The following is a 26,286-nucleotide window of genomic DNA, read 5'->3' as shown; positions in this document are numbered from 1 at the left end:
GGACTGAGACTGTTGCACATGTTGAGAGTGTCGGTAGCCTCTGTTGGTGACACGGAAAGGTGAATAGATAGATTGCTGCATCAACCACACACGTCGGGTATCCAAATCCAATGCATCAACAAATTCTGTCCATCAACACTGCCGAAGTCCCGTACTATAGGTACGCGAGTTTTGCAAAGGTTACATATCCAGCAGATATCGTTGACATGGGGGACTTGGCATCTGCCATGATGTACTCTCATCAACCCTAAAAAGTCAGTTCTTCCGACCCATCGCCAAACGAATCCCTCGCGACGACTGCGGTTCCAATTGGCACGAGAAAAATACAGCGTGTCAGCCACTATGATATAAACTACTTGCTATCACCCTGCATCTCATTCAAAGGTCAACGCCATCGCATGAGGGACATATCCTCCCTCTCATCTGGGTTGGGCAACAGAAATATAATCGTACCCGAACAAAACCTCAGCCTCAACAACCAGCCGCCTCAATCTACCCCTCTTCGCCAAACGACGTTACGGATCGATTCACTGGGATATCAATACAGCGAGGAGACCAAAGGGACACGCTATAAACGGAGTCAAGCGAGGATACGTCAGCACGTTGGCGAAGTCTGAGCTCGTGGGTCGCTCAGCAAAGCGGTCGTGCCAGGCGGGAACAAGAACGAGACGAGGCCTCATGCTTGGCTTCTCTGCCACAACTTCCCTGTCAGCCTGGAGTTCCTGGCATCCACAATCCCCCAGTTCAGTAGACATTCAATTCGATGAGAGATAACGGGAAGTCGCGACCAGTCGAGCAGATGATAACCCGGATGCGATGAGCTGATAGATGAATGGCTTAGGTAGGGCTGGCCTCGAACACATGGAAGCTTCTATTTAGAAGAGAACATGAGTTAGATAATGATGGACTTGCAAAGTTATTTGGCGTGATCGGCATCGACATCTTGGGTATTTCGGTGAATCTCGGCCCTTCTCTCCTACATTCATAAGTCCAATATATCGGACTGAGTCGAAGATCATTGAAAAGGCGCTTTTTCGACGCCAAATGAGTGCATCATCAACTTCAACTCCTAGCCAGGTGCATGATGTCAGTGTTTGGATTGGCGCTCTCCCCTTCCGAGCATCCCCCTTGTCATATGAAGCAAATGAGTAAACACGATTGTGTGTGAAGTTTGGCGTATTGTGTTACCTCGTGCTTTTGTCTGCTTTTCTGCTTCCGCGTATACGAGTTTCATCTCTGTCGGCTCGACGGTTAAGACGGCATCTGAGGACATCATTGGACGTCAGGTCATGTAAGTGACTTCCTTCTGTTGCTGGTTTCCCCGCTATAGGGGATGGGGTCTTTGGTGCACTTTACGATCCCCTGGGAGGATATGACGTCATTTCCAACACCAAACGTCTGGTCCATTCTTGGCCGCCAAACGCCCAGTCTGCTCGGGCACACACGCTCCAAATGCATCGCAATATTACCATAGTTTTTGGTCAAAACCAAAATGTTGGAAGACTGCGCAGTTGATGATACTCACTATACCACATATATCATTTTATTTTATGTCACTGTAAAGGAAGTAACTGCTAATATGATTGGAAGAAAATACTAGTAAGTAGTAATATGTTAGTTATAACTACAAGAAATACTACACTACCATAATAGCCCGAGAACTTCTTATGCAATCAGTAGAGTACACTAATCACATGCGGTGTTACAATGTATCAGAGGTGTATGCCAAGACCAGACCAAGTGTTTGGCAGCGGGAACAACAAAGACAACAGGGTATCCGGCCAAGAGCGTAACAACATGGGTCGATGTCAGTCTGGAGGTTCGGTCAAGTTCTTGATTACGACTGCGTGGTTAGATCGTTTCTAGAATACAAAACCCATACAGATCGAACTATTCGAATTATCAAGATTACAAAGATCAACAAGACGCAAAGAACAACTCCTCCAACAACCGAAGAATTGTTACAAACTGGACCTATACTGAACGCCTGTTGCAATCGAACCCCGAAGTCGTCAATCTCATTCCTACCCGTCTACGATATCATCTACGAATCACCTATTCTAAACCATACTGGCACCTTAACTTGTATGGCGATACGATCGCCCTTCTACTTGACCCAACATTCACCACTGCCAACCATCACCATATCCTCGACAGTGGTATCTGTGCAGAGCCCGGCTATATACGCACCATTTCTTCCAGCTCCATCATCAGGCTACCCACCACCGCCATAAACGTACCTCAACTTCTCTTTACCCACACATTACGGGCACAATGGGCGGACCAGCGCATCACGAACCCTTCCGGGCACTCGGCCCCATCTCCTGGCCTACCGACCTCGCCGGCAGACCCGACTCGGACCTGCAAGCCCTCATGACCTCCACGTTCACCGATGCCCAAACCCTCGTCGACTCGATCCCGATACCACCCAGCGTCGCTGCCGCCACGGCGAAAGCTCAAAGCCGCCCCCGCTCAGCAACCAGTTCGGCCATAACTGGTCGCCACCAGCCTGACAACTCCGGCTTCCTCCCCATAAAGCTCTCAGCGGAAGCAGCCGAAACAGCCACCAAGCTCCGCAAAGAATGGAAAGAGTGCAAAGTTTCCAATACCAAAGAGAACCCGCTCGGCATTAACGTGTACAAGCTCTCTGCAAAAGACGGAAAGGGCGCCTGGTTCGCGCGGAGGAGCGTCCATAAAGATGTGGCCTTTGACAAGTGGCGGGCAGGGCTGGAGAGGGAGTTCGCTGAAAGTATAAAGCGGTATCAGGAGAACGGGACGGAGCCGGGCACGGGAAATATTAGAGGTATTGGTGGAGAGAAGAGGCTTGAGCGTGTGAGTGTAGGCGCCGGAGGAGGAGGAGGAGGAGGAGGAGGAGCAGAAGGTGATAGCAGCGGGGAACAAGGACAAGGGAGGCTGGAGGTGTTCCTGGTGAGCGCGAGGTTTCCTGGGCCGACTACGCCTAGGGACTTTGTCACCTGTCTGATGATGCCTGGGCCTGGGGCTACTGGAAATGCGTCGGAAAAGGGACCGCGGCAGCCGAGGCAGTTCATGTTGGTGTCGAGACCATGTGAACACCCTGATGCCCCTGCTAGGTCGGATTTCATCAGGGGACAGTACGAATCCGTCGAGGTTATCAGGGAGATTCCGCTGGATAGGCCGTTGAGAAGGACGAAATCTTCTTCGGAACTCAGTAGGGAGGAGTTTCACGAGATGAAGGATGCGCTGGATCAGGCAGACGTGGATGACCTCAAAAAGGAGGCTGTGCTGCGGTCTGCTAAGAAAGCGGCAATGGCAGTGGCAGAGGGAGCAGATGATGACCAACACTTTGCTGTCGAGTGGCTCATGGTGACACGCAGTGACCCCGGAGGCAGTGTGCCAAGGTTTATGGTCGAAAGAGGAACTCCTGGCGGAATAACTAACGATGCTGCCCGTTTACTGGATTGGCTGTCAACCAAAAGTATCGAAGAGCTTACCGAAAGTGATGGCGAAGAGGTGCTGGAGCAAACAGCACAGGCCGTCCCGCAACCTGCTGCAGCTACGACGGCACCAGACAACATTCAGCGCAAGGACGTTACCGTACAACAGAAAAGAGCTGCTGGTGTCGATAAGGCCGACCATGCCCAATCTCCGTTACGAGAGACAGAGGCTGTCGAGGAAGAAGCCCCTGCTTCGCAGTCGAGTGGACTCTATGGTATGTTGACCGGTGCTCTCGGCGCAGCAGGCAATGCCGTAGCCAACAAAGTGGCCAACTTCGCCGGCACTACCAACACCAACACCGACGACGACACCGCTTCACTCGCCTCCTCCATCTCTTCCTCTGACATTGAAAGCGACATGTCATCTATCCGCAGCTTCGTCTCCGCCACAGAAGGAGAAGGCCACCCCATCAACGCATCCGGTCAGTCCCTCACCGTCAACGGCAACGGCGACCTCTCCAACGATCCCACCAGCGCAACGTCCATCCGCTCCGAGCTCTCCGCCACCGAATCCGCCTCTTCTCTCCAGCCCACCGTTACCGGCGACAACGGCAGCATTCATCTCCCCGACCACTACTCCGCGCGGCGCGAAAAGCACGAAAGAGAAGTCCGCAAGCTCGAGGAGCGCCACCGCAAGGCCGAAGAGAAACTGCACCGTCTCCAAGCCAAACAAGCCGCCAAGCGGCGCGAACAGGAAGAGAAGGGACTCGCCGCCGCCGCGGCTGCCGCTGCCCTCGATGATGACACCGCCTCCAAGCACAACAAAAGCAGCAAGATGGTGCACGAGGACGCCCGGCTCGCCAAGCTACGCGAGAAGCACGAGCGAGAACTCGCTAAGCAGGAAGAGAAGTACCAGCGCGAGCTGACGCGGTTGGAGCAGCACCGGCTGCGGGAGGAGCGGAAAGCGAAGGAGAAGCTGAGGAAGGCGGCTGAAAAGGAGGAAAAAGCTAATGTGCTGAGGGAGATGGAAAAGGTCAAAGCGGAGAGGGATCTGGCGTTGAGGCAGATGGAGATGTTGAGGGAGCAGGTGGGCGAGTTGCAGAGGCAGAATACCATGTTGGCGGCGAGGCTGGGGAAGTATGAGGGGCCTGGGGCCACGGTTGGAAGTGAAGCAGCGGTTGGGGAAGTGGAGGTTGTTAAGAACGGCGGCGCTGTTGGGGCGTAGGATGGAACACCTCGCTGGTCGAGGAGAGGAAGTATTTCGGGAAGAGGTGGAAATGCAGGAATGATTAGGATGGGGATGACGAAGAGGAGGATGACGGGTTGACGAGTTGACGTTTGGTTTTATGAATAGAATAGGAGAACACGAGGAGAGGATACATTTTTCTTGGTAGTCGTGATGGATTATTACCGATTGCAATTCTTGCCTCCTGAGTATCAGTTTCTTTTCGCAGGACGGTCCTATTTACCTAGTGGATGCGTTTGGAAGATGTGGTTGCCAGGCAATGCTATCAGCGTTATGTCATGCAGAAAATACACCCGATCATGAGTTGCTCTTCAACTACTGGCATACGATTAATATTGCAAAGCTCGGGAAAATCAAACTTGAGCACTAGAGCAAAAGCAACACACACAACTGCGACAAGAAAACTTCCTGCCAAACCACCACTTATCCGTCAACCTAACATTACCTTGAAAGCCATATAACTGATCACCACACTCATCAACTCCGCGGTTATCGGCCACCTCACAACCCTCTACATACCTCTTTTTCAGACCTTCTTTCCCAAATCCCTCGCCACCCCATTCGCAATCCAATCCGCAATCGCCATGTTCGTAACCATCGGATTCACTCCACTCGCACTCGGAAACACGCTCGCATCCGCTACATACAACCCCTCGGTGCCCCAAACCTTCCCCTTAGGATCCACCACGCCGTTTTCCGGCTTGCTACTCATCCTGCACGTGCCCATTTGGTGCGCCGATATATAAGGCGGGCAAATTGGTGCGTTATCCCTTTGGTGGAGGAGAGTGGACAGCCACTTCTCAAATAGAGGGTCCTTGACTCCCTTATCGTAATCTTCCTCCGTGGCTTCTTCAGTTGGGGTGGAAGAAGTACCGGAGGAAGATCGAACAAAAGGTTCCACCCCCGGCAAGAAAGGATCAATCTCGCTCGCACCCGTGACATAGGCGATTTTTGCCAAAGCGATGATTCCCTCGAAATTGAGGCTCGCGTCGAAGGACGAGATGGTGTACTCGATGCAGAGTTTCCCGGTCACCGGGTCGGCGTAAACTCGGCCGGTGTCCCGGTCGCGCGAAAGAGAAAGCCACGCGCTTAGTTGTGGGTAGCGCAAGCAGGATAGCTTCCAGGAGAGGGCGCCGCGCCAGGGGACTTGGGATAGGATTGAGTGAGGCTGGTTGGGAGCGAGGGGTTAGTATGGTGAGGGGTTTGACGAGAAAAAGGGATGGGGTGATGAGTAAAGGAGGACGAAGGGGAGAGGGAATACGTACAAGCATGCACGTGTCTTCTAACTTAACGCCGTGGCCTTGGCCGTCGAGGTTCTCAAAGGCGGTGCAGATGGTGGTGATGACGCCACCTATGGTCCGCATTGTGGTTAGTTATGGGAATGCTGCAAGTGGCGAGACAATGCTGGAGACTTACCTTCCCAGGGATTCACATCATCCTCGTAGTAAGCGCCGAGGAATTTGACGGGATGGACATGGAGGTTGCGGCCAATATGGTGGTTCTGTTCAGATTGTGAGTCTCCCAAATTCTTTTGATTAAACACAACCAGTCGTTGGTGAGCACTCACATTCAACCCGCTCCTGTGAAGAATCAAAGGACTGTTAAGCGTTCCAGCAGAAACAATGACCTTCTTCGCCTTGATAACGACCTTTCTTGTCTTCCGTTCCCCAATCACTCCCCCATTAGTATCCCTCGCAGTCCACGTTCCCTCCACGCCCACCGCCTTCTTCTTCCCTCCTGATCCGAACCACGACGACGACGAAGAAGACTCATCCCACAAAATCTTGTCCACCGAAAAACCTTCCATGAAGGTAGCCCCCTTTTTCGCCGCCGCCGGCAGCCAACTGACCGCCGGCCCCTGCTTCTCCGCGCTACCACAGCCCAAAGGGCAATGCCCACACCAGTGTTCCTTCCCGCCGTTATTCTGGGGACACACGTGCGCCTCGTAACCCAGCTTCCTGCTCCCTTCCAGCAGCTTCTGCCCCCGATATGTTGTCCTCACTTTATCACCACTTACAACGCCCATGAACTCGTACACGCGATCCAAGCAGTTCTGGAACTCGGCGCTCTCGAAAAACGGCAAGCCGTGCTGCTCCGACCACTCCTTCCTCACATACCCCGGCGTCTGCAGGCTGACGCTCCAGTTAACACTACCGCCGCCGCCCCAGCACGACCCCGCCACGGCGTTGATGGAGCCATCAACACTATTGACGAGCCCGTTGTTTTCGAACAAGTGAAACCCGCTCTGCTCCATGGGCATGGGCAGCTGTGACGGATTAAAGTAATACCCCTTGTCAACGACAAGAACGCGGTGCCCCGCTTCGGCGAGAACTTTGGCGCACACGCCGCCGCCGCAGCCAGAGCCGATGATGACCACGTCGGTGTCGACAGTAGCGGGTTCATCAACAGAAGTGTCGAATTGCAGAAATCCAAAGTCCTCTGTGGGGCCTGGATTCCAGTTGATGGGCACGTCCGGGTAGCCGGTGACGGTGCGAAAGAGAGGGCTCGTCTGGAGCCAAAGTACTTTGGCGAGGGCAGTGAAGATTTTGTAGAGGGTGCGGGGAGTGCCGAACCATGAGGAGGACCAGCTCCGGAGGATGGATTCTCGGATGTGGAGGGGCTGGTCCTGGATGGGGGTGGCATAGCCTGTCAGGAGGAGGCTGCCGGGCCGTGTCCTAGGGTTGGAAGGTCAGCACTCATATCTTTGTCTTATTTTGTTTACACTTGGATATAATCAAGGAAAAGGGGTAGTCCGGGGCAACACGTGGGTGTGCGTTCCCGTTTTGGAGGCCATGTGTAACCTGAATGGAACACTAGTATTGTATGTGTTAGTGGTGGCTTACGAGAGTGCGGATAAGACGCCTCCGAGCCGCTTTTGTGCGGATGGCGGGACGTTGCCCAGGACCCGGCGCACGGCACGGCAGAAGGCCGGGTCATTGGACGGGCTTTCGGCCAGATAAGCTGTGATATCCTCAACAGCGGGTTTCTTCACCACACTGGCCTGTGCCTTGGTGACGATTTTCTTGAACTCGGCATCGGTAATCCCGAGCTGTGTCTTGTCATCTTTCCTGTCTGAGGCTGCTGTGATGGAAGGAATAGTAGCGTCCAGTAGGGACATGAGCACGGACCACTGCGTCTCGGTGAAGTAATCGCCGTGTCCGGGCGGTAGCGGCGGCAGCCCGGGCGGAGTGGGGCCGGATACAGAAGAGGCCATTTTAAGCGTTTAGATCTTGGAAAATGCAATCAAGACGCGACGGGATTGCAGCGACATCAGATCGGACGAGATGGAGATGGGAATAGTGTCAAACGTGCACTCTCAGATCTTAAGCTTAATTCTCCCTCTTGTCCCGTCCCCCTCTTTTCACCCCTCATCTGAACCCTCTCGTGGACACATGGTTACACAAGACTGGAAGAGTGTCCGTGCATACCTCGGTTGCACAGGTACGACTGGAGGTGAAGCAACATATTCCTACGCTGAGACCCTTGAGGGTGTCGTCGCCAAGGCTGGGCATAAGTCCAAGTCCATCTTTGGCATAGCGACGGAGTTTCTTTTGCTGGAAATAAACATTTAGTAAATACATACAGGCAAAGTGCAGTATTGCCCATGCAGAAAAGACCTTGAATTCACGACCTTGTTCCAACTGCTCACAACAGACGGCCATTGCTATTGGAAGCAGCTGTCACCTTTTCTTCGTTGAACGGCAATCAGATGTTGCTTGTCAAGAAGGGAGTTTTAGTGTACCTCAAACTTTGGATACACAAAAAGACACAATGGTATGCCCAAGCGGCTCACCTTGCGGGAACCATCTGCAATCCAGATCTTCTCCTTCACGGCTCAATATCCTTGTGATACCCACGCGGGAACGGGAGGAGCACGGCCACGGAAGGAATGCGGGGGAAGTGGACGTTGTTCTGGAGAAAACTGGCGATCAAAGGCGTTGGCAGCGTGCGCGTGGGCCGTTTGACAGCACGTTTGCTCTTGGATCCATGTTCCTTTCACGTGCTTGTCAAACTGTTGACTTTTTGTCTCGTCTGGGGAATCCTCACGTCCCCTTCCTCACCTTTCTTGACGACAAACCATTGCCGACGTCGTGGGAGGCGACAGTCGCAATGGAAAAAACAAAAACTGAAAAAGTCGAAGCGGGGGTTCACCTTGTGTTTGTAGTTTATACGGTGTCATTCAACAGAAACCCAAACCTGATGCCAAGATTTGCGGCGTGCTACCTTCCACTTGCCTTCTGCGCGGGCAAAGCCCCAGGCACGAGACCTTCCGTCTTGCGACATCTTGCTTGCCTGCCACAGCCCCAGACGCGAGTGTGTAGTGTCCGTAGAGGTAGTTTTAGTGAGGCGCGCGCAGAGTTACAGTGCATGAAATGCAAGCTCTTTCCAACTGTTGGGGAGATGTGGATCAAATGGCGGGGTAGAGAGGCTGCCTTTTTCTGAAACTTTTTGTTGAATTTGTAAGGTAGCCCTAGCGACGGGATCTCGAGCGCCTAGGACCGCGCCTGACAACCGTGAACCGCGTCCTCTTTGATGGTGTAAGTGCGATTACTCCCCAAAGTGGACCTCATCTTCGACAAACCTCGGGATAATGGATCCTTTGTCTTTGGATACCACCAATGGAGTCTCGAAATTTATAGGCTCCCTGTCTTGAACTTTCACATGCAAAGTTTGTAGCGAGCGTCCAAATCGGTCTAGAGGGAGTTAACTGAAAGCTAGTGAAGCCCAGCCAGGGTCGACGTGATCGGACGAACCAAGCCGGTCGGCGATTCGATTTGGAGCGGCAACGCCAAGCCGTCGGCACGCCTGGGTCGCTAAATGCCATCTCATCCGATTTTCCAAAACTGACATCACCTCCCGGCCGTTTGGCAACAACAGGATCCATCTCCATGACCGCGAACGCATCAACCCTCGGCTTCGCATTGCCAAGACTACCCAAGACGTCAAAGCTCACGCCCGCCACCGAGTGATCCGGTGTCGTTGAATCTTGTTCATCTTCCTTTCCGTTCAGTTGCTGTCAAAGTGATTGCCTCTCTTGACAACACTGTAACGCCTCTTCAATGACATGACATGCACCTACTACCTTCGTTGGGGCAGATAACGGATGGGCAGATGCCATGCCTGGTAGCGATAACCGCCCGCCTCTTGCTGTACTGCGTAGGTGCTGCTGCTGCTGTCGCCCTCGCCCCGCGGCTCCCGATATGGTCGCCTTCATCAACAGAGCGTTCTATTGTCCAGGATCAAGCAGCTCGTGAATTACTCAGCTGGGTTGGGAAAGTGAATATGGTGAACCAATGAAAACCCTCAATACGTCCTTCTCCTGCTGTTTTTGGTAATATATGGGTCGGCTGAAGCTGGTCTTGACTTGCACCAGTGTCTTGTACTGCCAAGGTACCGATACCCACCACCTGAAGCCCACGAACTCGCGGAGTCGCGATAAACTCGGTGCATGTATGAGTGGACCCTTGCCCAGCGGCGAGTGATGTAGGAGAGCAACGCCTACGGTACTGGTGCCAATACTGGCAAGGAAAATGTTGACTTTGCAAACAGGCCGGGCATGTTCCTGTTTGCTTTTGAATTGTCCAATTTGCCTTCATGGAAGCTCTATGGAAGTCTGCTGGAAACTACCTAAGTATCTACCTTGCCTTTGTCCACCAAACCACCACATGGGCATGATCCGTCTGGATTTCTCTGAGACTAGGTTCTGGGTGGAGCCCTTGGGACAAGTTACCATTTTCAACTGGGAAGTCTCGTTCATGGCTCACCAGTAACAGCAAGCGCTCCGTAGAATTATGCTTAGAGGTATCGGCGAGACAGCCAGGTTATGGTGTTGCGTGACGAGCTGTGCCTTTGAAAGGTGGCTTTGGAATGAGCCCTTTGCGAGGTGCCTTGACGGGCAATGTCCCGGAGTGCTGCGGTGGTCTTGCCATGCGGATGCAAGCCCAGCCTCTGGCCCATGAATTCAAGGGAAGTACGTAGGAAAAGAAACCCACAACGGTCCAAGCCTGCCTCTGTCTGCCATGGATGAGATGCCCTCGCCCAATTTTTGCCTTGGTGTCTGCTCGTACCTTTGAGGTACCTTATCAGTCCTGCCGCTCGTCGCTCACTGCCCTCTTCGACCCCTCAGAAATCAAGTTTGTTGCAATGATGAAATTAAGAAACATGTCACCTCTATCTATAATGGCTATCTCTGGCTACTTGTAGCCTACCTGGTTCACTTCTCATCTTCTCTACTAAAGTTGATTTGTTCTCCCCTTCTCTTTCCCCGGCCAAGCTACTAGATATTACACTGCGGTGCAAACTACTTGACTGGTCCATAAAGTTTGTAAACCTCTATTATCTGATCACGCTCGTCTTGTTTCCCGTTCCGAGCCGATCCGACGCCGGCAGCAATCTCATCCACCCGGCGAATAGGACCATCTCATCAACCCAGAGGCTCAGACAACGCAAACCAGTCCCGGTCGTCTCCAGTGTCGCCATCCCGCGGGCATCCATCTGGCCAATTGTTGACGTTCACCACGACCCCGCAGTTCACTAAAGTACGTACCTAGAGGTACCCAGAAGTACCAAGTACCTTTTTAGTGAGGCGCAGAGATTGGACGATCCCGAAAGCGTTGGGGATCCTCTTATAAGGTTTGTTTAAAAAGTTGACAAAAGACGCAAGAACAAAACCTCGCAGACGTCCGTTACGGTTTTCGAGCTTTCTCTCTCCCCGGTTCTCTTTCTAAACAATCTTCACCGAATTCAACTCGATTTAGGTTGCACCAGGAGTCAGAATGGCGTCCATCTTCTTCTCCCTGCCCAAGGCATCCCTCTTCAAGTTCCCACCCGCCACCAACCCGGGCTTCGTTCCCCCTCCCCCAGCCGGCCCCAACTCCGCGACAGTCTTCAACATCCCCGATGATGTCTACTACGCCTGGTTGGACCCCAAGGTTCCTCTCACGATCGCTACCGTCTACGCCGTGACCGCCAAGCTCCTCAACATCTACAACAAGTCCACCGGCAAGAAGCCCTGGGCCATCAGCAAGACCAGGCCTTTCCACTGGTTCGTCATTGCCCACAATGTGTTCCTCGCTGTATACTCGGCCTGGACCTTCATTGGCATGCTCGGTGCCGTCCGCCGCTCCTTCGTGAGCCCCTTCGGTCCTGAGGGCCTTGCTGGTTTCGTCGACTCCGTCTGCCGCATCAACGGTCCCGCTGGTCTCAGCAACTCTGTCTTCTACAACGATGAGGCTGGTGCTTTCCAGACCTACTCGCCACACGTCACCCTCGGTGCCGATGGAAACCCCAGCCGCTTCGACTCTGGCCGTCTATGGAACGAGGGTCTTGCTTTCTACGGCTGGATCTTCTACCTCTCCAAGTTCTACGAGGTCGTTGATACCCTCATCATCCTCGCCAAGGGCAAGCTTAGCTCCACTCTCCAGACCTACCACCACGCCGGTGCTATGCTCTGCATGTGGGCTGGTATGCGCTACATGTCCACTCCTATCTGGGTCTTCTGCTTCGTCAACTCATTCATTCACGCCCTGATGGTAAGTTTAAAGTCAATATCGCTTTCCAAGCATGAATAAACGCTGATAGTTCCTTAGTACACTTACTACACCGTTACTGCCTTCAACATCCGCGTTCCTACCCCCATCAAGCGTACCCTCACCAGCATGCAGATTACCCAGTTCCTTCTCGGTGCCTCCTACGCCATCGTCCACTCCTTCGTCTCCTACACTATTCCCGTTGTTGTCGCCAACCCCGAGAAGACTGCTTCCGCTGTCGAGGCCGCCGGCACTGTTGTTGACAGCCAGAAGGTCCTTGTCTTCGGCAATGCTACTCGCGTCGATGCCGCCGATGCCACCTATGGCCAGCGCGTTGTCCCTTGCGTTACCAGCAACAATTCCACCTTTGCCATCTGGCTCAACGTTTTCTACCTCGCTCCTCTCACCTATCTCTTCATCTCTTTCTTCATCGAGAGCTACACGCGCCGCAGCAACGCTGCTGAGAAGACCAAGAACACTAAGCCCGTCGACAACGTCGCCATGGCTGAGAAGGCAGGTTGGGAGGCTGCCAAGAAGATGGAGGGTGAGGTCTATGGCGAGACTAAGGAGGACACCTACGAGGCTCGCACCACCCGCTCTGCCTCCAAGCGTACCCTTCGCCAGCGCGCTTAAAGGGTGTCTCAGCACTTTGACCACTATCCGATATGGAGTCAGCCCTATAACCTCCAGTATGTCCAGCATGATGAATGGGGTTATGCACTCCGCAAGTCCGGTTGTGATCCAGACCTGGCGATAGCCTCAAGAGACCAGATGATGTCAGCTCTCATCCGGTATCTCTTTTTTCTTCGCTACTTGTTCTCCGCTTGGAGCCAACAAAACAGGTGAAGTGGGGAAAAACAAAAAAAAGAAACAAAAAAAAGACTGACATATAGAGATACCCGATTCTCTGCGCCGCGCCCACGCCTCATTGGTATGTGGGTAAACACCCGTGTTTCTCAAGGCGGTAGCAGATTATCTCAAAGCCAAGAGCAGGGCCACTCGGCTGTTCAAGGTTGTTCGAAGATAAGAATCAAGGAACTTTGTGGTTCTCTTAGATGAGGGATGATTAACGTTGATTGGGTTTTATTAGCATAAGGAAAGAGAAAAGGGAAGGGAAATAGCATGGGACGGGTATTTTGCTTGGGTTATCGGCATATCATTATTTCATCAGCACATTTTGGCATTTCATAGAATAGAACTGTTCATGGTCCATCTTCAAAGTTTTTTTTATATTATTATGAAGCTCTTGTCTGTGTACTGAGTGCCGCCCTGCTCATGATGTTTTATTATACTTGGAACGTCTCATGCCGGTGTTATAATAACTACGGACGTTATTCCAGTATGGTCATGTCTACCGCGATGCAGGCGACAACGTTGTTACCTAAGTCACATTCGGGCAGCGTTACAATCTAGGCTTCTTTCCACAATGGGAAGGTTGGAGGTGATGACATTAACGCAAACAATATATCAAAAAAAAAAAAAAAAAAAAAAAAAAAAAAAAATTTAAAAAAATTATTTAAAATAAAAAAAAGTGAAAAGAATTACAACAACGAAGTATCGGATACACAGGCTGAATCACAACCGAGTCTCCCACGTATTAACATTGTGGTGACTCCTTTGGTCAAGTCATTTCTACGCAGTAAGTCTCCAGTATGACAGTGTCCTGAAAAGTCAAAGCCATAAATTAAGTACCTCTATCCAACCCACAGTATCGCATCAATGTGTGCGGGTAGGTTCTTTCCCCAATGAGAACTATGCAACCAACAGAACTGCTCTCCGCGCCTTCCCTTCTGCCTTCGCTTCCGGTCCTCTATCGGGGCCGAGCAACCGTCGGTCGCACTCGCACCTGCCAAAGTCTCTAGGTAGCCAGTCTTTGACTAAGGACCTTCCGAGCCCAATCTCCCGTTTACCTAGAAGTATGTATTTTTTTCTTGACGAACCAATACCACCATCTTTTTTTTTTTTTTTTTTTTCCCTTTTGTTCGTTCGGTTGTCTCCTCAATTCCATTGGCGATGATGTACGAACACAGATTATCAAAGCTATCTCATTTGCGTTCTCATCGGATTCGTTCGGAGGAAGAAGGTTCGCAGATGACTTTTGCTTTTGATGACTTGTGCAAAGAGCGGCATGCCGCGGCTGTCAGGTCTCATTCTTGCGAGCAATGTGAGTGTAGGAGGGTAAGTAGAGGTGTCGACTGCACGTCTCGCTCTCGGATGGAAATTTCGGCTTGTTTGTATATACTCTCAAAGAGATTCAAGTAAGCTGTTGGTGTAATAACGCACCTGAATCAAGATATCGATTCGCGTGTTTCCAGGAGAGAAGAGAGAAAAAAAAAGGGAACTTGAGTGAATTGGCTTCGAGAAATCGGTATTTCCTTCTTTCCTCTCGTTCCTCTCTTCCTCTCTTTTCTTCCTGCCTTTCTCTCTCACATCTTATAGGCTTCCGTCGTGTCCCTTAGTTGTCCTGTAATCCCATGCCCCCAACTTACCCGTCCTTCCTCATCATAAGCTGAGGGGAGCTTGCCTACCTACATACATGACTTGAATACGCAGACCTGCCCGTGTACCGTCTTATTGAGCCATTTGTTATATGGAATTCGGTGTCATCAAGCTCGACAAGGTAAAGGGAGTATAGAAGAATGACAGTCACTCACACGATTTAGTCCATCAGCTTTAGGAAGATCAAGATTGCCTCCCTTTGCCCTGACTTTTAAGAATTGAATGAGTTGGCGAGGGGGTTAAAAGGTTGGGATAATTGCATGAGATGCCGCCAAACTTCAAAAACTTTTGGAACACTCGTTTTCCAAATCCTGCGCAGGGTCAATGGTGTCCCGCAACCATGTGCATGTTCTCCGACGGCCACCAAAAAAAGCGTTTGACAGATCTTTGACCCTGTCTTTTCGACAGCAACACCAAGGGAGAAGAAAAAAAAAAAAAAAAAAAAAAAAAAAAAAAAAAAAAAAAAAAAAAAAAAAAAAACCCAGGAAAGAAAGAAAAACGAGTTTTCCGAGTTCTGGGCGCCCGGCGATGTCATCCCGTAACGTGGAAACCATCCACTCAAGTCCAGACTGCCGAAGACAGGCTGCAGGATGCCAGGCACGCAGACACGCACGCCAATGCCACTTAAGCATGCACGTAAGCACATCTAGGCACTCCGCCCGTCTGGCACTAACTTGGCTGTGAGCGGCGAGACAAGGAGGCCAATGGAGAAGAGTTAAAGTTAGGAGTGTCAGGTTGATAACCGTTGTGAGTTGTAAGAGAGCCTTTTTGGTATTAGACACTCGTCTAAGACTCTTACGGGCGATCATGTCTAGCATGGAACTACCTAAGACTACTCGTAAGGAACGGAATAGACGATGGTACCTGTCGGTATGCTCTTCCTTCAAAGATGATGTCCTAGACAGCTTAGGAAAGGAACATCAGAGTGACTACTGACTTGCTGTGTAGTACAACAGCAACAGGACTACAAGAGAGAAAACTGATTGTAACTGATCTGGATATAATCCTCTACATACGAGTACCTGGAACTCACTAGGTATTCGGTTCAACTTCTCCGCCCCACACGTTGACTGGCATATGTTCCTTCTACATCACTTAGACACGAATATCGACACGCAAAGGCAGTAAGCGAAACGCCGATCTGAAGTTCTGAATATGGATCAATAGCCTCCGACTCTCCAACTTGTTTCTCATTTGTCCCATGTTGTTGTAAATGTACATCCCAAGAAGAGAAAAACAAAAACGCCTATAAATTGTCCCATAGCAATGTCTCTCGCAAAAATGATGCAGATCTCAACAACAACAAAAAACAGCAACATTGCAAAGGCCGAAACAAAAGGGTCCTCCTATTCTTCGGACATGCTTGGATGAAAACAGTGAACATTCCGTCGGGAAACGCCAATTATGCAGATTTGCAAATCCGTGGGTTGAGCTAGCTGGCGGCTGGCCCCCCTTCAAACAGAAACAGCAAAGAACAAAGCCATAGAAAACTTCAACAACTCTACGTATGATAAGTGAGGGAAAGGGAAAATTAGGCCCTTGCCCGAGTGCTCTGCATCTGATCCCATGACCAGATCTAGTGTATAACTGCTCATCCTCAAAGCCAGATCGGCGGAACTCCACTTGATAGGATTGGTAGGGGTGGACCGCGTCGAAGGTGAAGAAAGTGGAGTCTTGAGCGGGACGACGTGGAACCTTCCTCCTCCGACGGCTAGAGGGTTTAGAGAGCAGCCTCAACGATGCGGGTCCGAAGCTGCAGGCGCGAGTCGTGTGCTCCTCCGCTCCGCTCGACGAAAAGCCCACCGAAATGTCGCGCAGGCAAACCCTGGGCAATCTGTTGTGCGTAAGCCCAAGGGGTCAACTCCGCCAGTGCCCATTCCGCCAGAGGCCCAGTCTGATGCGGAGGGTTTCTTTGTTGTGATATGCACGCTACTCTTTTCCGACTTTGTGACGTCCAAAACCAAGAGGTCGTGATAAACTGAAAGCAAGCCGAAGAGCAGACGCTCAATCCCGCAAACGCTGGGAAATCCTATGCCGTGTAAATCAGAATGAATCATCTAGAAATGTTCATCCGACGCAACGTGACCCATTAATTCCACCTCGTTGTACCATATTAAGTACGTCACGCATTAAAGCGTATATGCTTTTCGATCAATCTCGGGCCATGTTGGTCGTAAAAATAAACATTGGCCGTTGTGGTCGCCGTTGCCGGATGGGAGGATCCACTCAACTCCGCGTCTCCGGTGGATTTCGACTCGGGAGGACATGTACACATACTCTATGCGATTGGTCCAAAAGCGAGCAATCCAGATGGATTGCAGAGTGCGAGAAGAGGTCTCTAGCCAGAAGACATCTCTCTGGAGACAATGACTTTAACAAAGGCCAATCATGCCTTCAGAATGTGCTCCAGTTCCAGTCCCTAGGGACGCTGTGGGCCACCTCGGGCATGCTCGGCAATCCCAGATTGAATCCCATCTTGATGCCCGAGGGGGTGATGGGGGAAGCAAGAACCGGGCTGCCCGGCTCAGAGCTGGTCGCATTGCCATCCGAGGTAGACGAGCCGCTGGTCGACGACTGGCTGTTGGCCCGGCTTCGCCACTCCTTAAACTGGGAATAACAATGCTGGCAGGCGCGGCTTGGAGTTCCCCGGGGATTGTAGTTCGCATCTTGGTCCAAGGGGATCTCAAATGCGCTGTGGACGTCACAGAAGATGTTACCGCATCTGCGACAGTGGTGACGGCGGGTGAAGTAATTGAAGTTCTTCTTGCACCTGGCATCATCGCATACCGTAGACTCTGCGTCGGGCTGTGAAGAAAGAGTTAGACGTGTCAATCCATACATCTTGTGTCACTTTCAAACACACAAAAGCCTCACCGAAGTGAGACATGACAGGGAAGATGGGGGAAACGTACCTTCCAGTGCTTCCGCGTCGGTACCCCAGTCGGTTTGGGATAATGATCCAGGTTCACGTTGGGGTCGATGCACATGCCGCTATCTCCAGTGTTTCTCCTGCTCAACCGCCCCAGGGCACCGCGTCCGATATAGCTGGTGGTTGGTTTCAACTTGCGCTCCTCCTCAATCTCCTCGTCTTTGGAACTGGGCCTCGACGTCGGCGGCTTGGATGCGTACTGGTTCGGCCTGAGGGCAGCCGGCATATACAGCGGGCGGATTTGACGAGTGAGGGTCTTTGGAGAAGTTGGCGAAACATTACCTGACGTACTGAGAGGTGAGATTTGTCGGCTGTTGCCATTGCCATTGCCGTTGTACTGGGCGGATGGTTGATACGGAGCACCCGTGCTCACTTGCTGAGGCGGCGGCTGTTGGCGATTCATACTTGGGTTATTATGAAAACCACGATATGTTTGCTGGAAATGAGGTTGTTGCTGGTTGTTGGGGAACTGAGGCATCACGAAGTCGGTAGCCATATCTGTGGCGGTGGGCTGATGAGGCGGTGATGTGTTCCGATTGCGCAGAACAGAATGTCGAGAGTGTAGTTGTAGATAAGTACCCTAGCTTCAAACAACCTGGACGGAAGCGCGGGATGGATGGTTGGCACGTGCGGCTTGTTGAATTGTCGTAGCAGACAGAATAGGAAGTCGCAAGAGACGAAGTTGAAGACGTCTCAAGAGCGATCAAGGGTTGATGAGGAGAAGTTTATTGCTTCATCCAGTATATAATGGATGGGCGATGTTGAAGGAAGGGTGAAGTCGAGGGGTGAAGTCGAGGTGACTTTGGTATCGATATTAGTCGGCAAGTATCCGCAGATAAGAGAAAGCCAGAGCTGATCACAGTTGACGTTCAACCTCGTTTGGTTGATGCGTCGATGATCTAGACTTGAGGGGTCCGTGTGTGTCCAAACTCCGAGTTATGTATGCTGCTTGCACATGGGCAAAAAAAGGGTCAGGTTTAGGTAATGAGAGAGTGCGAGGCAAAGAATCAGAGTAATATATATAGTAGGTAGTGTAGGAAGCACAGAGTGCAGTAGGAGGCTTGGGAGGGAACGGATAAAGGTAAGGTAGTGTGTAGGGGTATGGATAAGAGCCAAACGGAGCGAGTTGCGTTCGTTTGCAGGACGGATGGTCGGAGGGACGCGGACGATGAATCGAGAAGTACCGCCAGCTATATACGGGACAGTTACCCAGGTAGATATCTCTCCTTGTGGTGTACTCGCAGGAATAGTCCATATGGAAAGAACACGGATGCACCATGACCACACTATTATCATACCCAACAGGTGGATACCTCAAATTGCCAAAGCCCGCAAGTCTGGCCGACGGCAGACCGCATCGATGGAGATCTGACAGGGAGCGCTCACCAGTGTGGGCGAGGCTCGAGAAGCTGACCAGGGGGGACGAGGTCGCGTCGGGAAGGTCGACTTCGTCAATCAACGGAGCAGACGAGTGCGAGCCAAGCGAGCCAAGAGCGAACGATGGTTCCTGTCCAGGTTACGCCCGACTGCCCGGCAAGACGTTGCACCCTGGACTTGCCTTTAAAGCCAATGGGATTGGCTCGGCCCTGGTCTGCAGCAGCGGGTCCACCCACCCACTGCACTGCGAACCCACTGCAGAGAGTCTAGTGTCCACTGCGCTTCGTCGCCGTCCCAACGTCCCCCAGCATCCCGCCCGTTCCTCTTCCATCTCACAAGCGAACGGCACCGCGACGGCAGAGTGAGATCGCTGGGGAAACGAATGGCGAAGAGCCACAGCTCACTGGGCTTGTCCTAATCGGTGCAAAAAGCGGTGGAGCACCACAGGCATCGCCGGCGTCCAAATCTGGTGTAGTGTAGGTGGAAGGAGGAACCGACGCATGTGCCGGCCACTTCACGAACCCCCCCTGTCTCTTTCCTAGGCTTGTCTACACGACACTACACTACATAGTACACTACACTACGGCTTGGTTTTCCTCTTTGAGCCATCTCCTCGTCATTACATACACTACGACTACGGGTCTTGATGGTTGTTGTTCCATCAAGGTCAACTTTTGGTAGGAAGACTTCTAGCTTCACCAGTCTGACGATCTCTCGGCCAGAAGTTCATGTCCAGCTTTACATTATTGGTGATGTACAGACGCGTGGGCAAGGCGGTTCGATGGTCATATGTGTGTAGTTACATTTGTGCGACCATGAATGATATGTACCCGAAAGGCTTCGAGATCCGACACGAGGTGGAAATCCGCGCGGTGTAATATCCGGACCTGGTGGAGAGGATCGATGACTTTGTTCTCGAAAAGGTCATTCAAGGCATCGATCCCATCCGTCTGACTCGAAGGAGTTTTGCTCCATAGTATTTTATACTGGGTAGTCGTGGAATCATATACTATGTGCCTCATAGGGGTAATACTCGTTGAGAGGTCCGCGATCCCTTCCAGACTCGGAGCAGAGTGCATGTCAAACATATTCGCTTCGCGGGTGAACACTGTACACCAAAGACCCTTTTTTCGCTTCAGGAAACCTCGTTAGAAGCATGGGCCGGCGTTCCGCTTGTTCTGTTTGTGCTTTCTAATCACCTTCCACATCATCAGTCCGTCCCCTTGGAAACTTTTGTTCAATGTTCCAGGAAGATGTTCTTGACAAGTGCGATTGTAGGGATCTGAGTAGTCGTCTTAGTCGTCATTGCACATGTCAATCATGGTTGAACAAAAAGCAAATGAAAGGACACGGAGATGCAACAAGAGCCCGTGTTAGGACAAGGTCTTCCTATAGTAGCATTGGCACTAACATGTGCTAGCGGGGCGGTGTTTGGCCGACGCCCGCCTGACGGTGCTGTTCCAGCCCAGAGGGCATGGGTCTCGATGGCCTGGCCCAACAAGAAGCGGACGGCTGTGGTTGGCTTCGACACATCGCCATTCAGCCTCGAACAACAGCTTGATTCCATCGATACCTCATCGCATCGCCATTGCCGCCATCGATCGCGCGTCGTCTATCAAACCCCTCCCCCTAATCCATCGACAATCGTCGAGCCCGAACCACGACCGACACAGCGACGCGCTTCCTTGACCAAACCATCGCAACTTACAATCCATTAACCTAATCTAACGACGAACCCTACGATTCGGCAATTCCAGACCTCATTGCTCCCCACGCCATCACATCGGCTCTCTCTATCCCAACGCGAGACATCAACATCATCGTGTACAGTCAGGAACCATCAACAGCGATACTCGCCTGATTTGCGCCAAAGCTCTGAAACACGACCACAACAAAACCTCGGGGACGTTTCAAATACCGCTACCATGAAGCTCTACTACATTGGTGTAAGATACGGCTGCTTTCATAGGGGGTACAAGAAGGTACCTGCTGACCGCGAACAAGATCTACAAAAACACCGAGCAGCCTGCGGTGCAGCTCTGCGGTGCCCACGAGCTTAGCGACTTCTCCAGGTTCACACGAGACCAATACAAGAACTTCATGACCATGATCAGCAGGACTGTCGCAGAGAGGACGAAGCCTGGCCAGAGGCAAAGTGTTGAGGAGCAAGGTGCGTCTATGGTGAACTCTCTGCTCGCATACATGTGCCTAGCTGACTAGGTGGTGTCCGAACAGATTATATTATCCACGCCTATGCCCGCTCCGAGGGTGTTTGCGGTGTCGTCATCACCAAGGACTACCCTCCTATCGCCGCCCACAGTGTCCTTTCCAAGCTCATGGACCAGTTTCTCTCGGAGAAGCCGGTTGCCACGATAAACGCCGCCAAGAACGACGGCGACATCCCTTTCCCGGCCATCGAGCAGTACCTTCGCGACTACCAAGATGCCAACAACGCGAGCAGCATTGCAAAGATCCAGCAAGAGCTCGACGAGACCAAGATCGTCCTACACAAGGCAATTGATAGCGTATGTCCATTCACAGAGGGTAGCAATGCTCTATATAACATGCTAACCTAGTTTTAGGTTTTGCAACGAGGCGAGAAGCTCGACGACCTGGTTGCCAAGAGTTCCGACCTGAGTGCGCAGAGCAAGATGTTCTACCAGAGTGCGAAGAAGCAGAACTCGTGCTGCCTGGTTATGTAAAGATCGTTCATCAATACCAACCAACCACGCGCGACTGTCTTCGCTTTTAGTCAGCCGCACTGATATATGCCATCGACCGCAACGTTCCCCCTACCCAAATACAAAGAGCGACTGACCCCTCGTTGTCTTCGAGGCACTGGTGGGGGTCTCTTCTAATTCAGCTTTTGGTTTCCGCGCAGGTTGCAGTTTGGCTACTGACGACAGAGGGCCTTACAGTAGCCGCTTTGGATATGTGAAAGCCACTTACCTTGACGGCTTCGTGGGCTCTGAGAATGCTAAACTTCTAATTCAACCTGCAATATACCCTTTCTCATATTCATTGTTGTGTGGTACATACCCGAAACTGTGAAAGATTGACCACTGTTTGGCGCTAAAGCTGTGAAATACATACTTCGACTACCAGATGTAGGTAGTCCTGTTATAGATTTGTTATGTGTCGAACCCGAGGCTGCGCACTTATCTGAGAGATCTTCGCTCCGTTTCTTGCATACCCGTTAGTTTCATACGACATCCGCCCTCAAAGATTATGTGATGGGCCGACACAAGCGAAGCGGTCGGGTTCCCCAGTCACGACATTCGGTTGCAGTGATGACGACCTTGTCCGCCACGCCGTAGTGGCGTAAACTGTGCGAGTCGTAACTAATGTACACTATGGTATATTCTAGGGGTTGTTATCCCTCTCAAGCTAGCCCAGCCAAAAAGACTCTTTTGAAGATATGAATGGAAACGTTGAGATTCAAACTACAAGACTACGCAGCAGCATCAATTGAGCTGATCGATGATGGCGGCATTGCGTACGGATCTTCCTCCATGCCGATCTTATATCGGCTCCGTCGGCGTCTACTCATGTGCACTACAGACGTTGGATGCAAGCTGGGGTTCGAACAACATCATAGGAAACTGAGACTGTAAATGTGCGGGGTGGCAGAGGCGCTCCTACCTGATGTCGCGCCTTTGCTTCAAATGAATGGGGATTCGGCTTACGGCAAAGATCATATTAGAATTCATGGGATCATCATTGGGGGTCTTTGTAGGTGACTGACATGTCGAGAACATCTATAGTCAAGGTAGAGAATATGTCACAAGTGAGAACTGCTACATATACGGCGTAAAACTCATTGTATTGGGCTGGGCTTTATTTGACACCAATCGAACCCTAAACAAACCCATTGCCGGGACCCAGTTGACTGGGCAGAGATAGGAACATGCATATGTACACTACACACCTGCTCCCGAGACATTTTACACCGTCGTTCATTTTCCAAAGATGTTGGGGAAAAGATAAATCAGGTGCATACATCATACGCACATACGTACATATAACAGGCAGTGTTATCATGGCCTTTTTTCCGCGGAACTGACATTCGTTTTCATGCATGGTGCCATAAATTGGAAGCAACTCTAAAAGGCCATGCGTTTAGGACTGAATTTAATGAAACCCGAGTCCAGTTCTGACAGCTGCATACTGCAGGACTGCACAGGTTTAGAGAGTGCCCTTACTAGGCGTTGAAGCCCCAAAACAAAGAAGGATTCGAATGAAAACATTGTGATTCAGGATAAATAGATATTCGTTCGTTTTCGTGGTGTTTCGGTCGAGTTTGGTATTTGTTCTGGGTTCATCAATCCTGTCCTGGGCAAGGTCAACGAAGTGAGGCTCAACGACATGTGCCGTCTTGCCAGAAACGCAAACAGGTTCACAGTTGTGTTCAGAACACCAGGAACTGGTCCCACAAGTTTATAGTAGAAGGCCAAGGGTGTTTTGGGGGGAATAAAAGGACCGGGCTCACCGCCCGTCCTCCCGTCCGAGGATCCATGAAAGTGTCGTACGAGATCTTGATTGTCACCCTTCTGCCAGGTATTCCCCGGAAGAGTGGAAGGCAATTGATGCAGTCAGTCAGTCAGCTCAATTCTGGTTGGACGGCACCTTCCTCCTCCAAGAACAAGCCATCCCGAACGTCAAAAGTGACAAGGGATGGACAGACAGAGCAGGCCAAGCACAAACGGCTACGGCAACCGCTAGGCTTTTTTTTTTTCCCCTTCATTTTTTGTTTCCAAGTGAGAGGGGGAGAATGAAATGTCTCATCTCACTTCGCTTTCTCATCACTCCCGCCGTTGCAGTGCATTAGTTCCTTGGTTTTACGGAGGGGTAGAGGGGCAGGAGGTGAGTGTTGTGGTGTTCTCTCTTTTTTTTCTTTCTTTTTTTTCTTAGCTTCCAGGTGGTACGGTCGACACTGAGGAGGGGATGAGGAGGGGAAGAGGCTCTGGCATGATGAGATGGAAGTGGGTGTCCTTTTCGAGAGGGAGGGAGAGGTTGTGTGTGTGGCCAGCTAGCCTCCCACGGCCTGATCTACCAAGTGGTGCCAAAACACAGTACTATGTACATGCACGACCACTGCTTTCGTGGTGAGCCCGTCTGTCTTCTTTGTGTTTAGCACCACCTTCGGTGAGGATAAGCATTCACCCACCAATTACCACTCAAAGCCGTACTATGTACACTAGGGTGCATAATTGCTGATGTGGGCTGGTGAAGATGCACAGAATCGGGACTGTAGGAAATGCTCGTAACGATACCATACATCACTACATCTCTTCCATGTCGTTTCCACGTTACGACATGCCGCGTTTCCATGCGACAAAGAAGAAAGAGTTAGGAGAAACGAGAATGCAAAAAGTCGAAAACTCAATGACAAGACATGATGAACATGGCAGAGGTGCATTTGCATCAAGCGTTGAACATCAAAAGCATGCTTTGGCAAGCCATGGCACATGTACATAAGCGGGGTTCTTTGTGCCTCACGACCTGATTCGTCAACCTCACCTGAAGGTTATCGCGACGAGCTGATTAGCTCGACTTGGATTCTGTTTGGAAATGTCTCGCATTTATTCCCTGCCCAAGAGAGAATCCAATAGGGGCATGGTAATTAGGGGCATTAGACTGGTCCGTGCATACTCCACTTTCCTTAAGCCGAAAGTACCGACTGTATCTTCGTAATTATCATATATACAAACGTAAATTACAAATATACATCTATTACATTTGTGTATAATGGTTATGTAATATAATACCAGCTGTGTATGATATGTACAATATATAATAATTCAAATTTATACCACCAACTACAGTACTACTAAATTAAGATTAAAAAATTCGGCGCGTCTAAAAGTATAATTCATTACAATCTTATTCCTTCTTCTATAGTATAAGCTTCTATTAAAATTATTCTATAATTAAATTTAATATTAATATTCTAATAATTATTATATAGTTATTATATAAATATTATATATCCCGTATATAGGTTTTATTTCTTAGTAGGCGATAGATTAATACTATTAGAGGGAGTAAGGCGTTTAGTACTAAATTTAGTAGTCCGCGGAGTATAAGTACTTAAGTTAACCTAAATATAAATATTATTAATATATATTCTATATATTATTTACTATTAACGGAAAGGAAATATTTATTCGGTTTTTCGAGCGCTATAGAGTAATAATAATCTCCGGACTTATATTTATAGAAATATTAATCGGAATCCTAGGTAGGAGGGTTATATTGCGTATAGTATTAGTAATATAGTGTATTAGGGTTAGAGTAATAGACCCCGGGGTACTAGGGGGCTTGGGGGTAGCGGTGGACGGCTTAGGGGTAGTAATAGACGGTTTAGGGGTGGTGGCGGGCGGTTTAAGGGCGGCGGCGGCGGACGGTTTAGGTATAGCGGCGGGTAACTTAAGGGTAGTAGCGGGCGGTTTAAGGGCGGCGGCGGCGGATAATTTAAGGGCGGCGGCGACGGATAACTTAGAGGCGGCGGTAGCGGACGGTTTAAGGGCGGCGGCGGCGGACGGCTTAGGAACGGCGGTAATATCCTCCTTATCTTCCTCCTCCTCCTTATCCTCCTCCTTATCTTCCTCCTCCTCTTTATCCTCCTCCTTATCCTCCTCCTCCTTATCCTCCTCCTCCTCATCTTCTTCCTCCTTATCCTCCTCCTCCTTATCCTCTTCCTCCTTATCCTCTTCCTCCTTATTCTCCTCCTCGTTATCCTCCTCCTTATTATCTTCTTTACTATCGTTCTTATCCTTAATAATATCTATAACTTAAAAGCGGTTCTATAATAAATTAATATATATATTTATTATATATATAAACTAGGGTAATTTATAAAGGAGGACTCCTTAGAATCCTTATCCTTATTATTATCCTCTTCATTATTATTCTTATTACCTTTACTATTATTCTCCTCGCTATTATTCTCATCCTTATTACTATTAATAACCTAAAGGTAATTCTATAATAAATTAATATATATATTTATTATATATATAAATTAAGGTAATTTATAACTATCTTAGGACGGTACTATCCAATAGTAGGTAATTAAACGAGAAAATTAGTATATACCTTTTATATATCTTTAAACTAGTAATACTTTACCCCCTAATTATTAAGCTATTTATAGTTAATATAGGTTATAAGCAACGGGTCGCTACGTTAAATAAGAGGAGGCTTATATTAAATTAATCCTTTTCTTTTATATATTTATAAGTAGAGGTATAAATTATTAGTAATAATATATAAATATAAAGGGGCTAC

General features: G+C 50.2%; 8 protein-coding genes across 8 annotated transcripts; 5 read left to right on the top strand and 3 right to left on the bottom strand.

Moving 5' to 3' along the window:
* The first annotated feature begins 1,806 nt into the window (after nucleotides 1-1,806).
* NCU08978 (hypothetical protein) lies at nucleotides 1,807-4,967 on the top strand. Its single transcript, XM_953913.3, has one exon. It carries the CDS (start codon nucleotides 2,275-2,277, stop codon nucleotides 4,639-4,641), a length of 2,367 nt encoding a protein of 788 aa, XP_959006.3. The 5' UTR covers nucleotides 1,807-2,274; the 3' UTR covers nucleotides 4,642-4,967.
* On the bottom strand, nucleotides 4,917-8,082 carry NCU08977 (long chain fatty alcohol oxidase). Its single transcript, XM_953912.3, has 5 exons — nucleotides 7,506-8,082; nucleotides 6,230-7,337; nucleotides 6,079-6,163; nucleotides 5,928-6,013; nucleotides 4,917-5,830 (listed from the first exon to the last, which is right to left on the bottom strand). Exons 1-5 carry the CDS (start codon nucleotides 7,874-7,876, stop codon nucleotides 5,189-5,191), a joined length of 2,292 nt encoding a protein of 763 aa, XP_959005.1. The 5' UTR covers nucleotides 7,877-8,082; the 3' UTR covers nucleotides 4,917-5,188.
* A 2,829-nt stretch (nucleotides 8,083-10,911) lies between these two features.
* On the top strand, nucleotides 10,912-13,523 carry NCU08976 (fatty acid elongase). Its single transcript, XM_953911.3, has 3 exons — nucleotides 10,912-11,201; nucleotides 11,327-12,194; nucleotides 12,252-13,523. The coding sequence occupies exons 2-3, from the start codon at nucleotides 11,439-11,441 to the stop codon at nucleotides 12,822-12,824; spliced, it is 1,329 nt and encodes a 442-aa protein (XP_959004.1). The 5' UTR covers nucleotides 10,912-11,201; nucleotides 11,327-11,438; the 3' UTR covers nucleotides 12,825-13,523.
* A 94-nt stretch (nucleotides 13,524-13,617) lies between these two features.
* NCU08975 (hypothetical protein) lies at nucleotides 13,618-15,318 on the top strand (the record flags this gene model as incomplete). Its single annotated transcript, XM_953910.1, has 6 exons — nucleotides 13,618-13,625; nucleotides 13,724-13,830; nucleotides 13,901-14,107; nucleotides 14,314-14,369; nucleotides 14,745-14,811; nucleotides 15,176-15,318. The coding sequence occupies 6 exons, from the start codon at nucleotides 13,618-13,620 to the stop codon at nucleotides 15,316-15,318; spliced, it is 588 nt and encodes a 195-aa protein (XP_959003.1).
* Nucleotides 15,319-15,671: 353 nt separating this feature from the next.
* Nucleotides 15,672-18,895, bottom strand: NCU08974 (hypothetical protein). Its single transcript, XM_953909.3, has 2 exons — nucleotides 17,603-18,895; nucleotides 15,672-17,495 (listed from the first exon to the last, which is right to left on the bottom strand). The coding sequence occupies exons 1-2, from the start codon at nucleotides 18,113-18,115 to the stop codon at nucleotides 17,085-17,087; spliced, it is 924 nt and encodes a 307-aa protein (XP_959002.3). The 5' UTR covers nucleotides 18,116-18,895; the 3' UTR covers nucleotides 15,672-17,084.
* Nucleotide 18,896: 1 nt separating this feature from the next.
* On the top strand, nucleotides 18,897-19,361 carry NCU16686 (hypothetical protein; the record flags this gene model as incomplete). Its single annotated transcript, XM_011395757.1, has 1 exon — nucleotides 18,897-19,361. One exon carries the CDS (start codon nucleotides 18,897-18,899, stop codon nucleotides 19,359-19,361), a length of 465 nt encoding a protein of 154 aa, XP_011394059.1.
* A 1,118-nt stretch (nucleotides 19,362-20,479) lies between these two features.
* NCU08973 (SNARE protein Ykt6) lies at nucleotides 20,480-22,153 on the top strand. The gene is made up of 4 exons (XM_953908.3): nucleotides 20,480-20,942; nucleotides 21,001-21,166; nucleotides 21,232-21,521; nucleotides 21,579-22,153. The coding sequence occupies exons 1-4, from the start codon at nucleotides 20,922-20,924 to the stop codon at nucleotides 21,696-21,698; spliced, it is 597 nt and encodes a 198-aa protein (XP_959001.2). The 5' UTR covers nucleotides 20,480-20,921; the 3' UTR covers nucleotides 21,699-22,153.
* A 2,847-nt stretch (nucleotides 22,154-25,000) lies between these two features.
* On the bottom strand, nucleotides 25,001-25,902 carry NCU10906 (hypothetical protein; the record flags this gene model as incomplete). The annotated part of the gene is made up of 3 exons (XM_001727974.2): nucleotides 25,001-25,028; nucleotides 25,336-25,783; nucleotides 25,866-25,902. 3 exons carry the CDS (start codon nucleotides 25,900-25,902, stop codon nucleotides 25,001-25,003), a joined length of 513 nt encoding a protein of 170 aa, XP_001728026.2.
* Nucleotides 25,903-26,286: the final 384 nt, after the last annotated feature.

This window comes from Neurospora crassa, linkage group III (genome assembly GCF_000182925.2).
Source record: "Neurospora crassa OR74A linkage group III, whole genome shotgun sequence".
Taxonomy (NCBI): Eukaryota; Fungi; Ascomycota; class Sordariomycetes; order Sordariales; family Sordariaceae; genus Neurospora; species Neurospora crassa.
The sequence above is the reverse complement of the archived record's forward strand: the minus strand, read 5'-3'. Positions and strand labels throughout refer to the sequence as shown.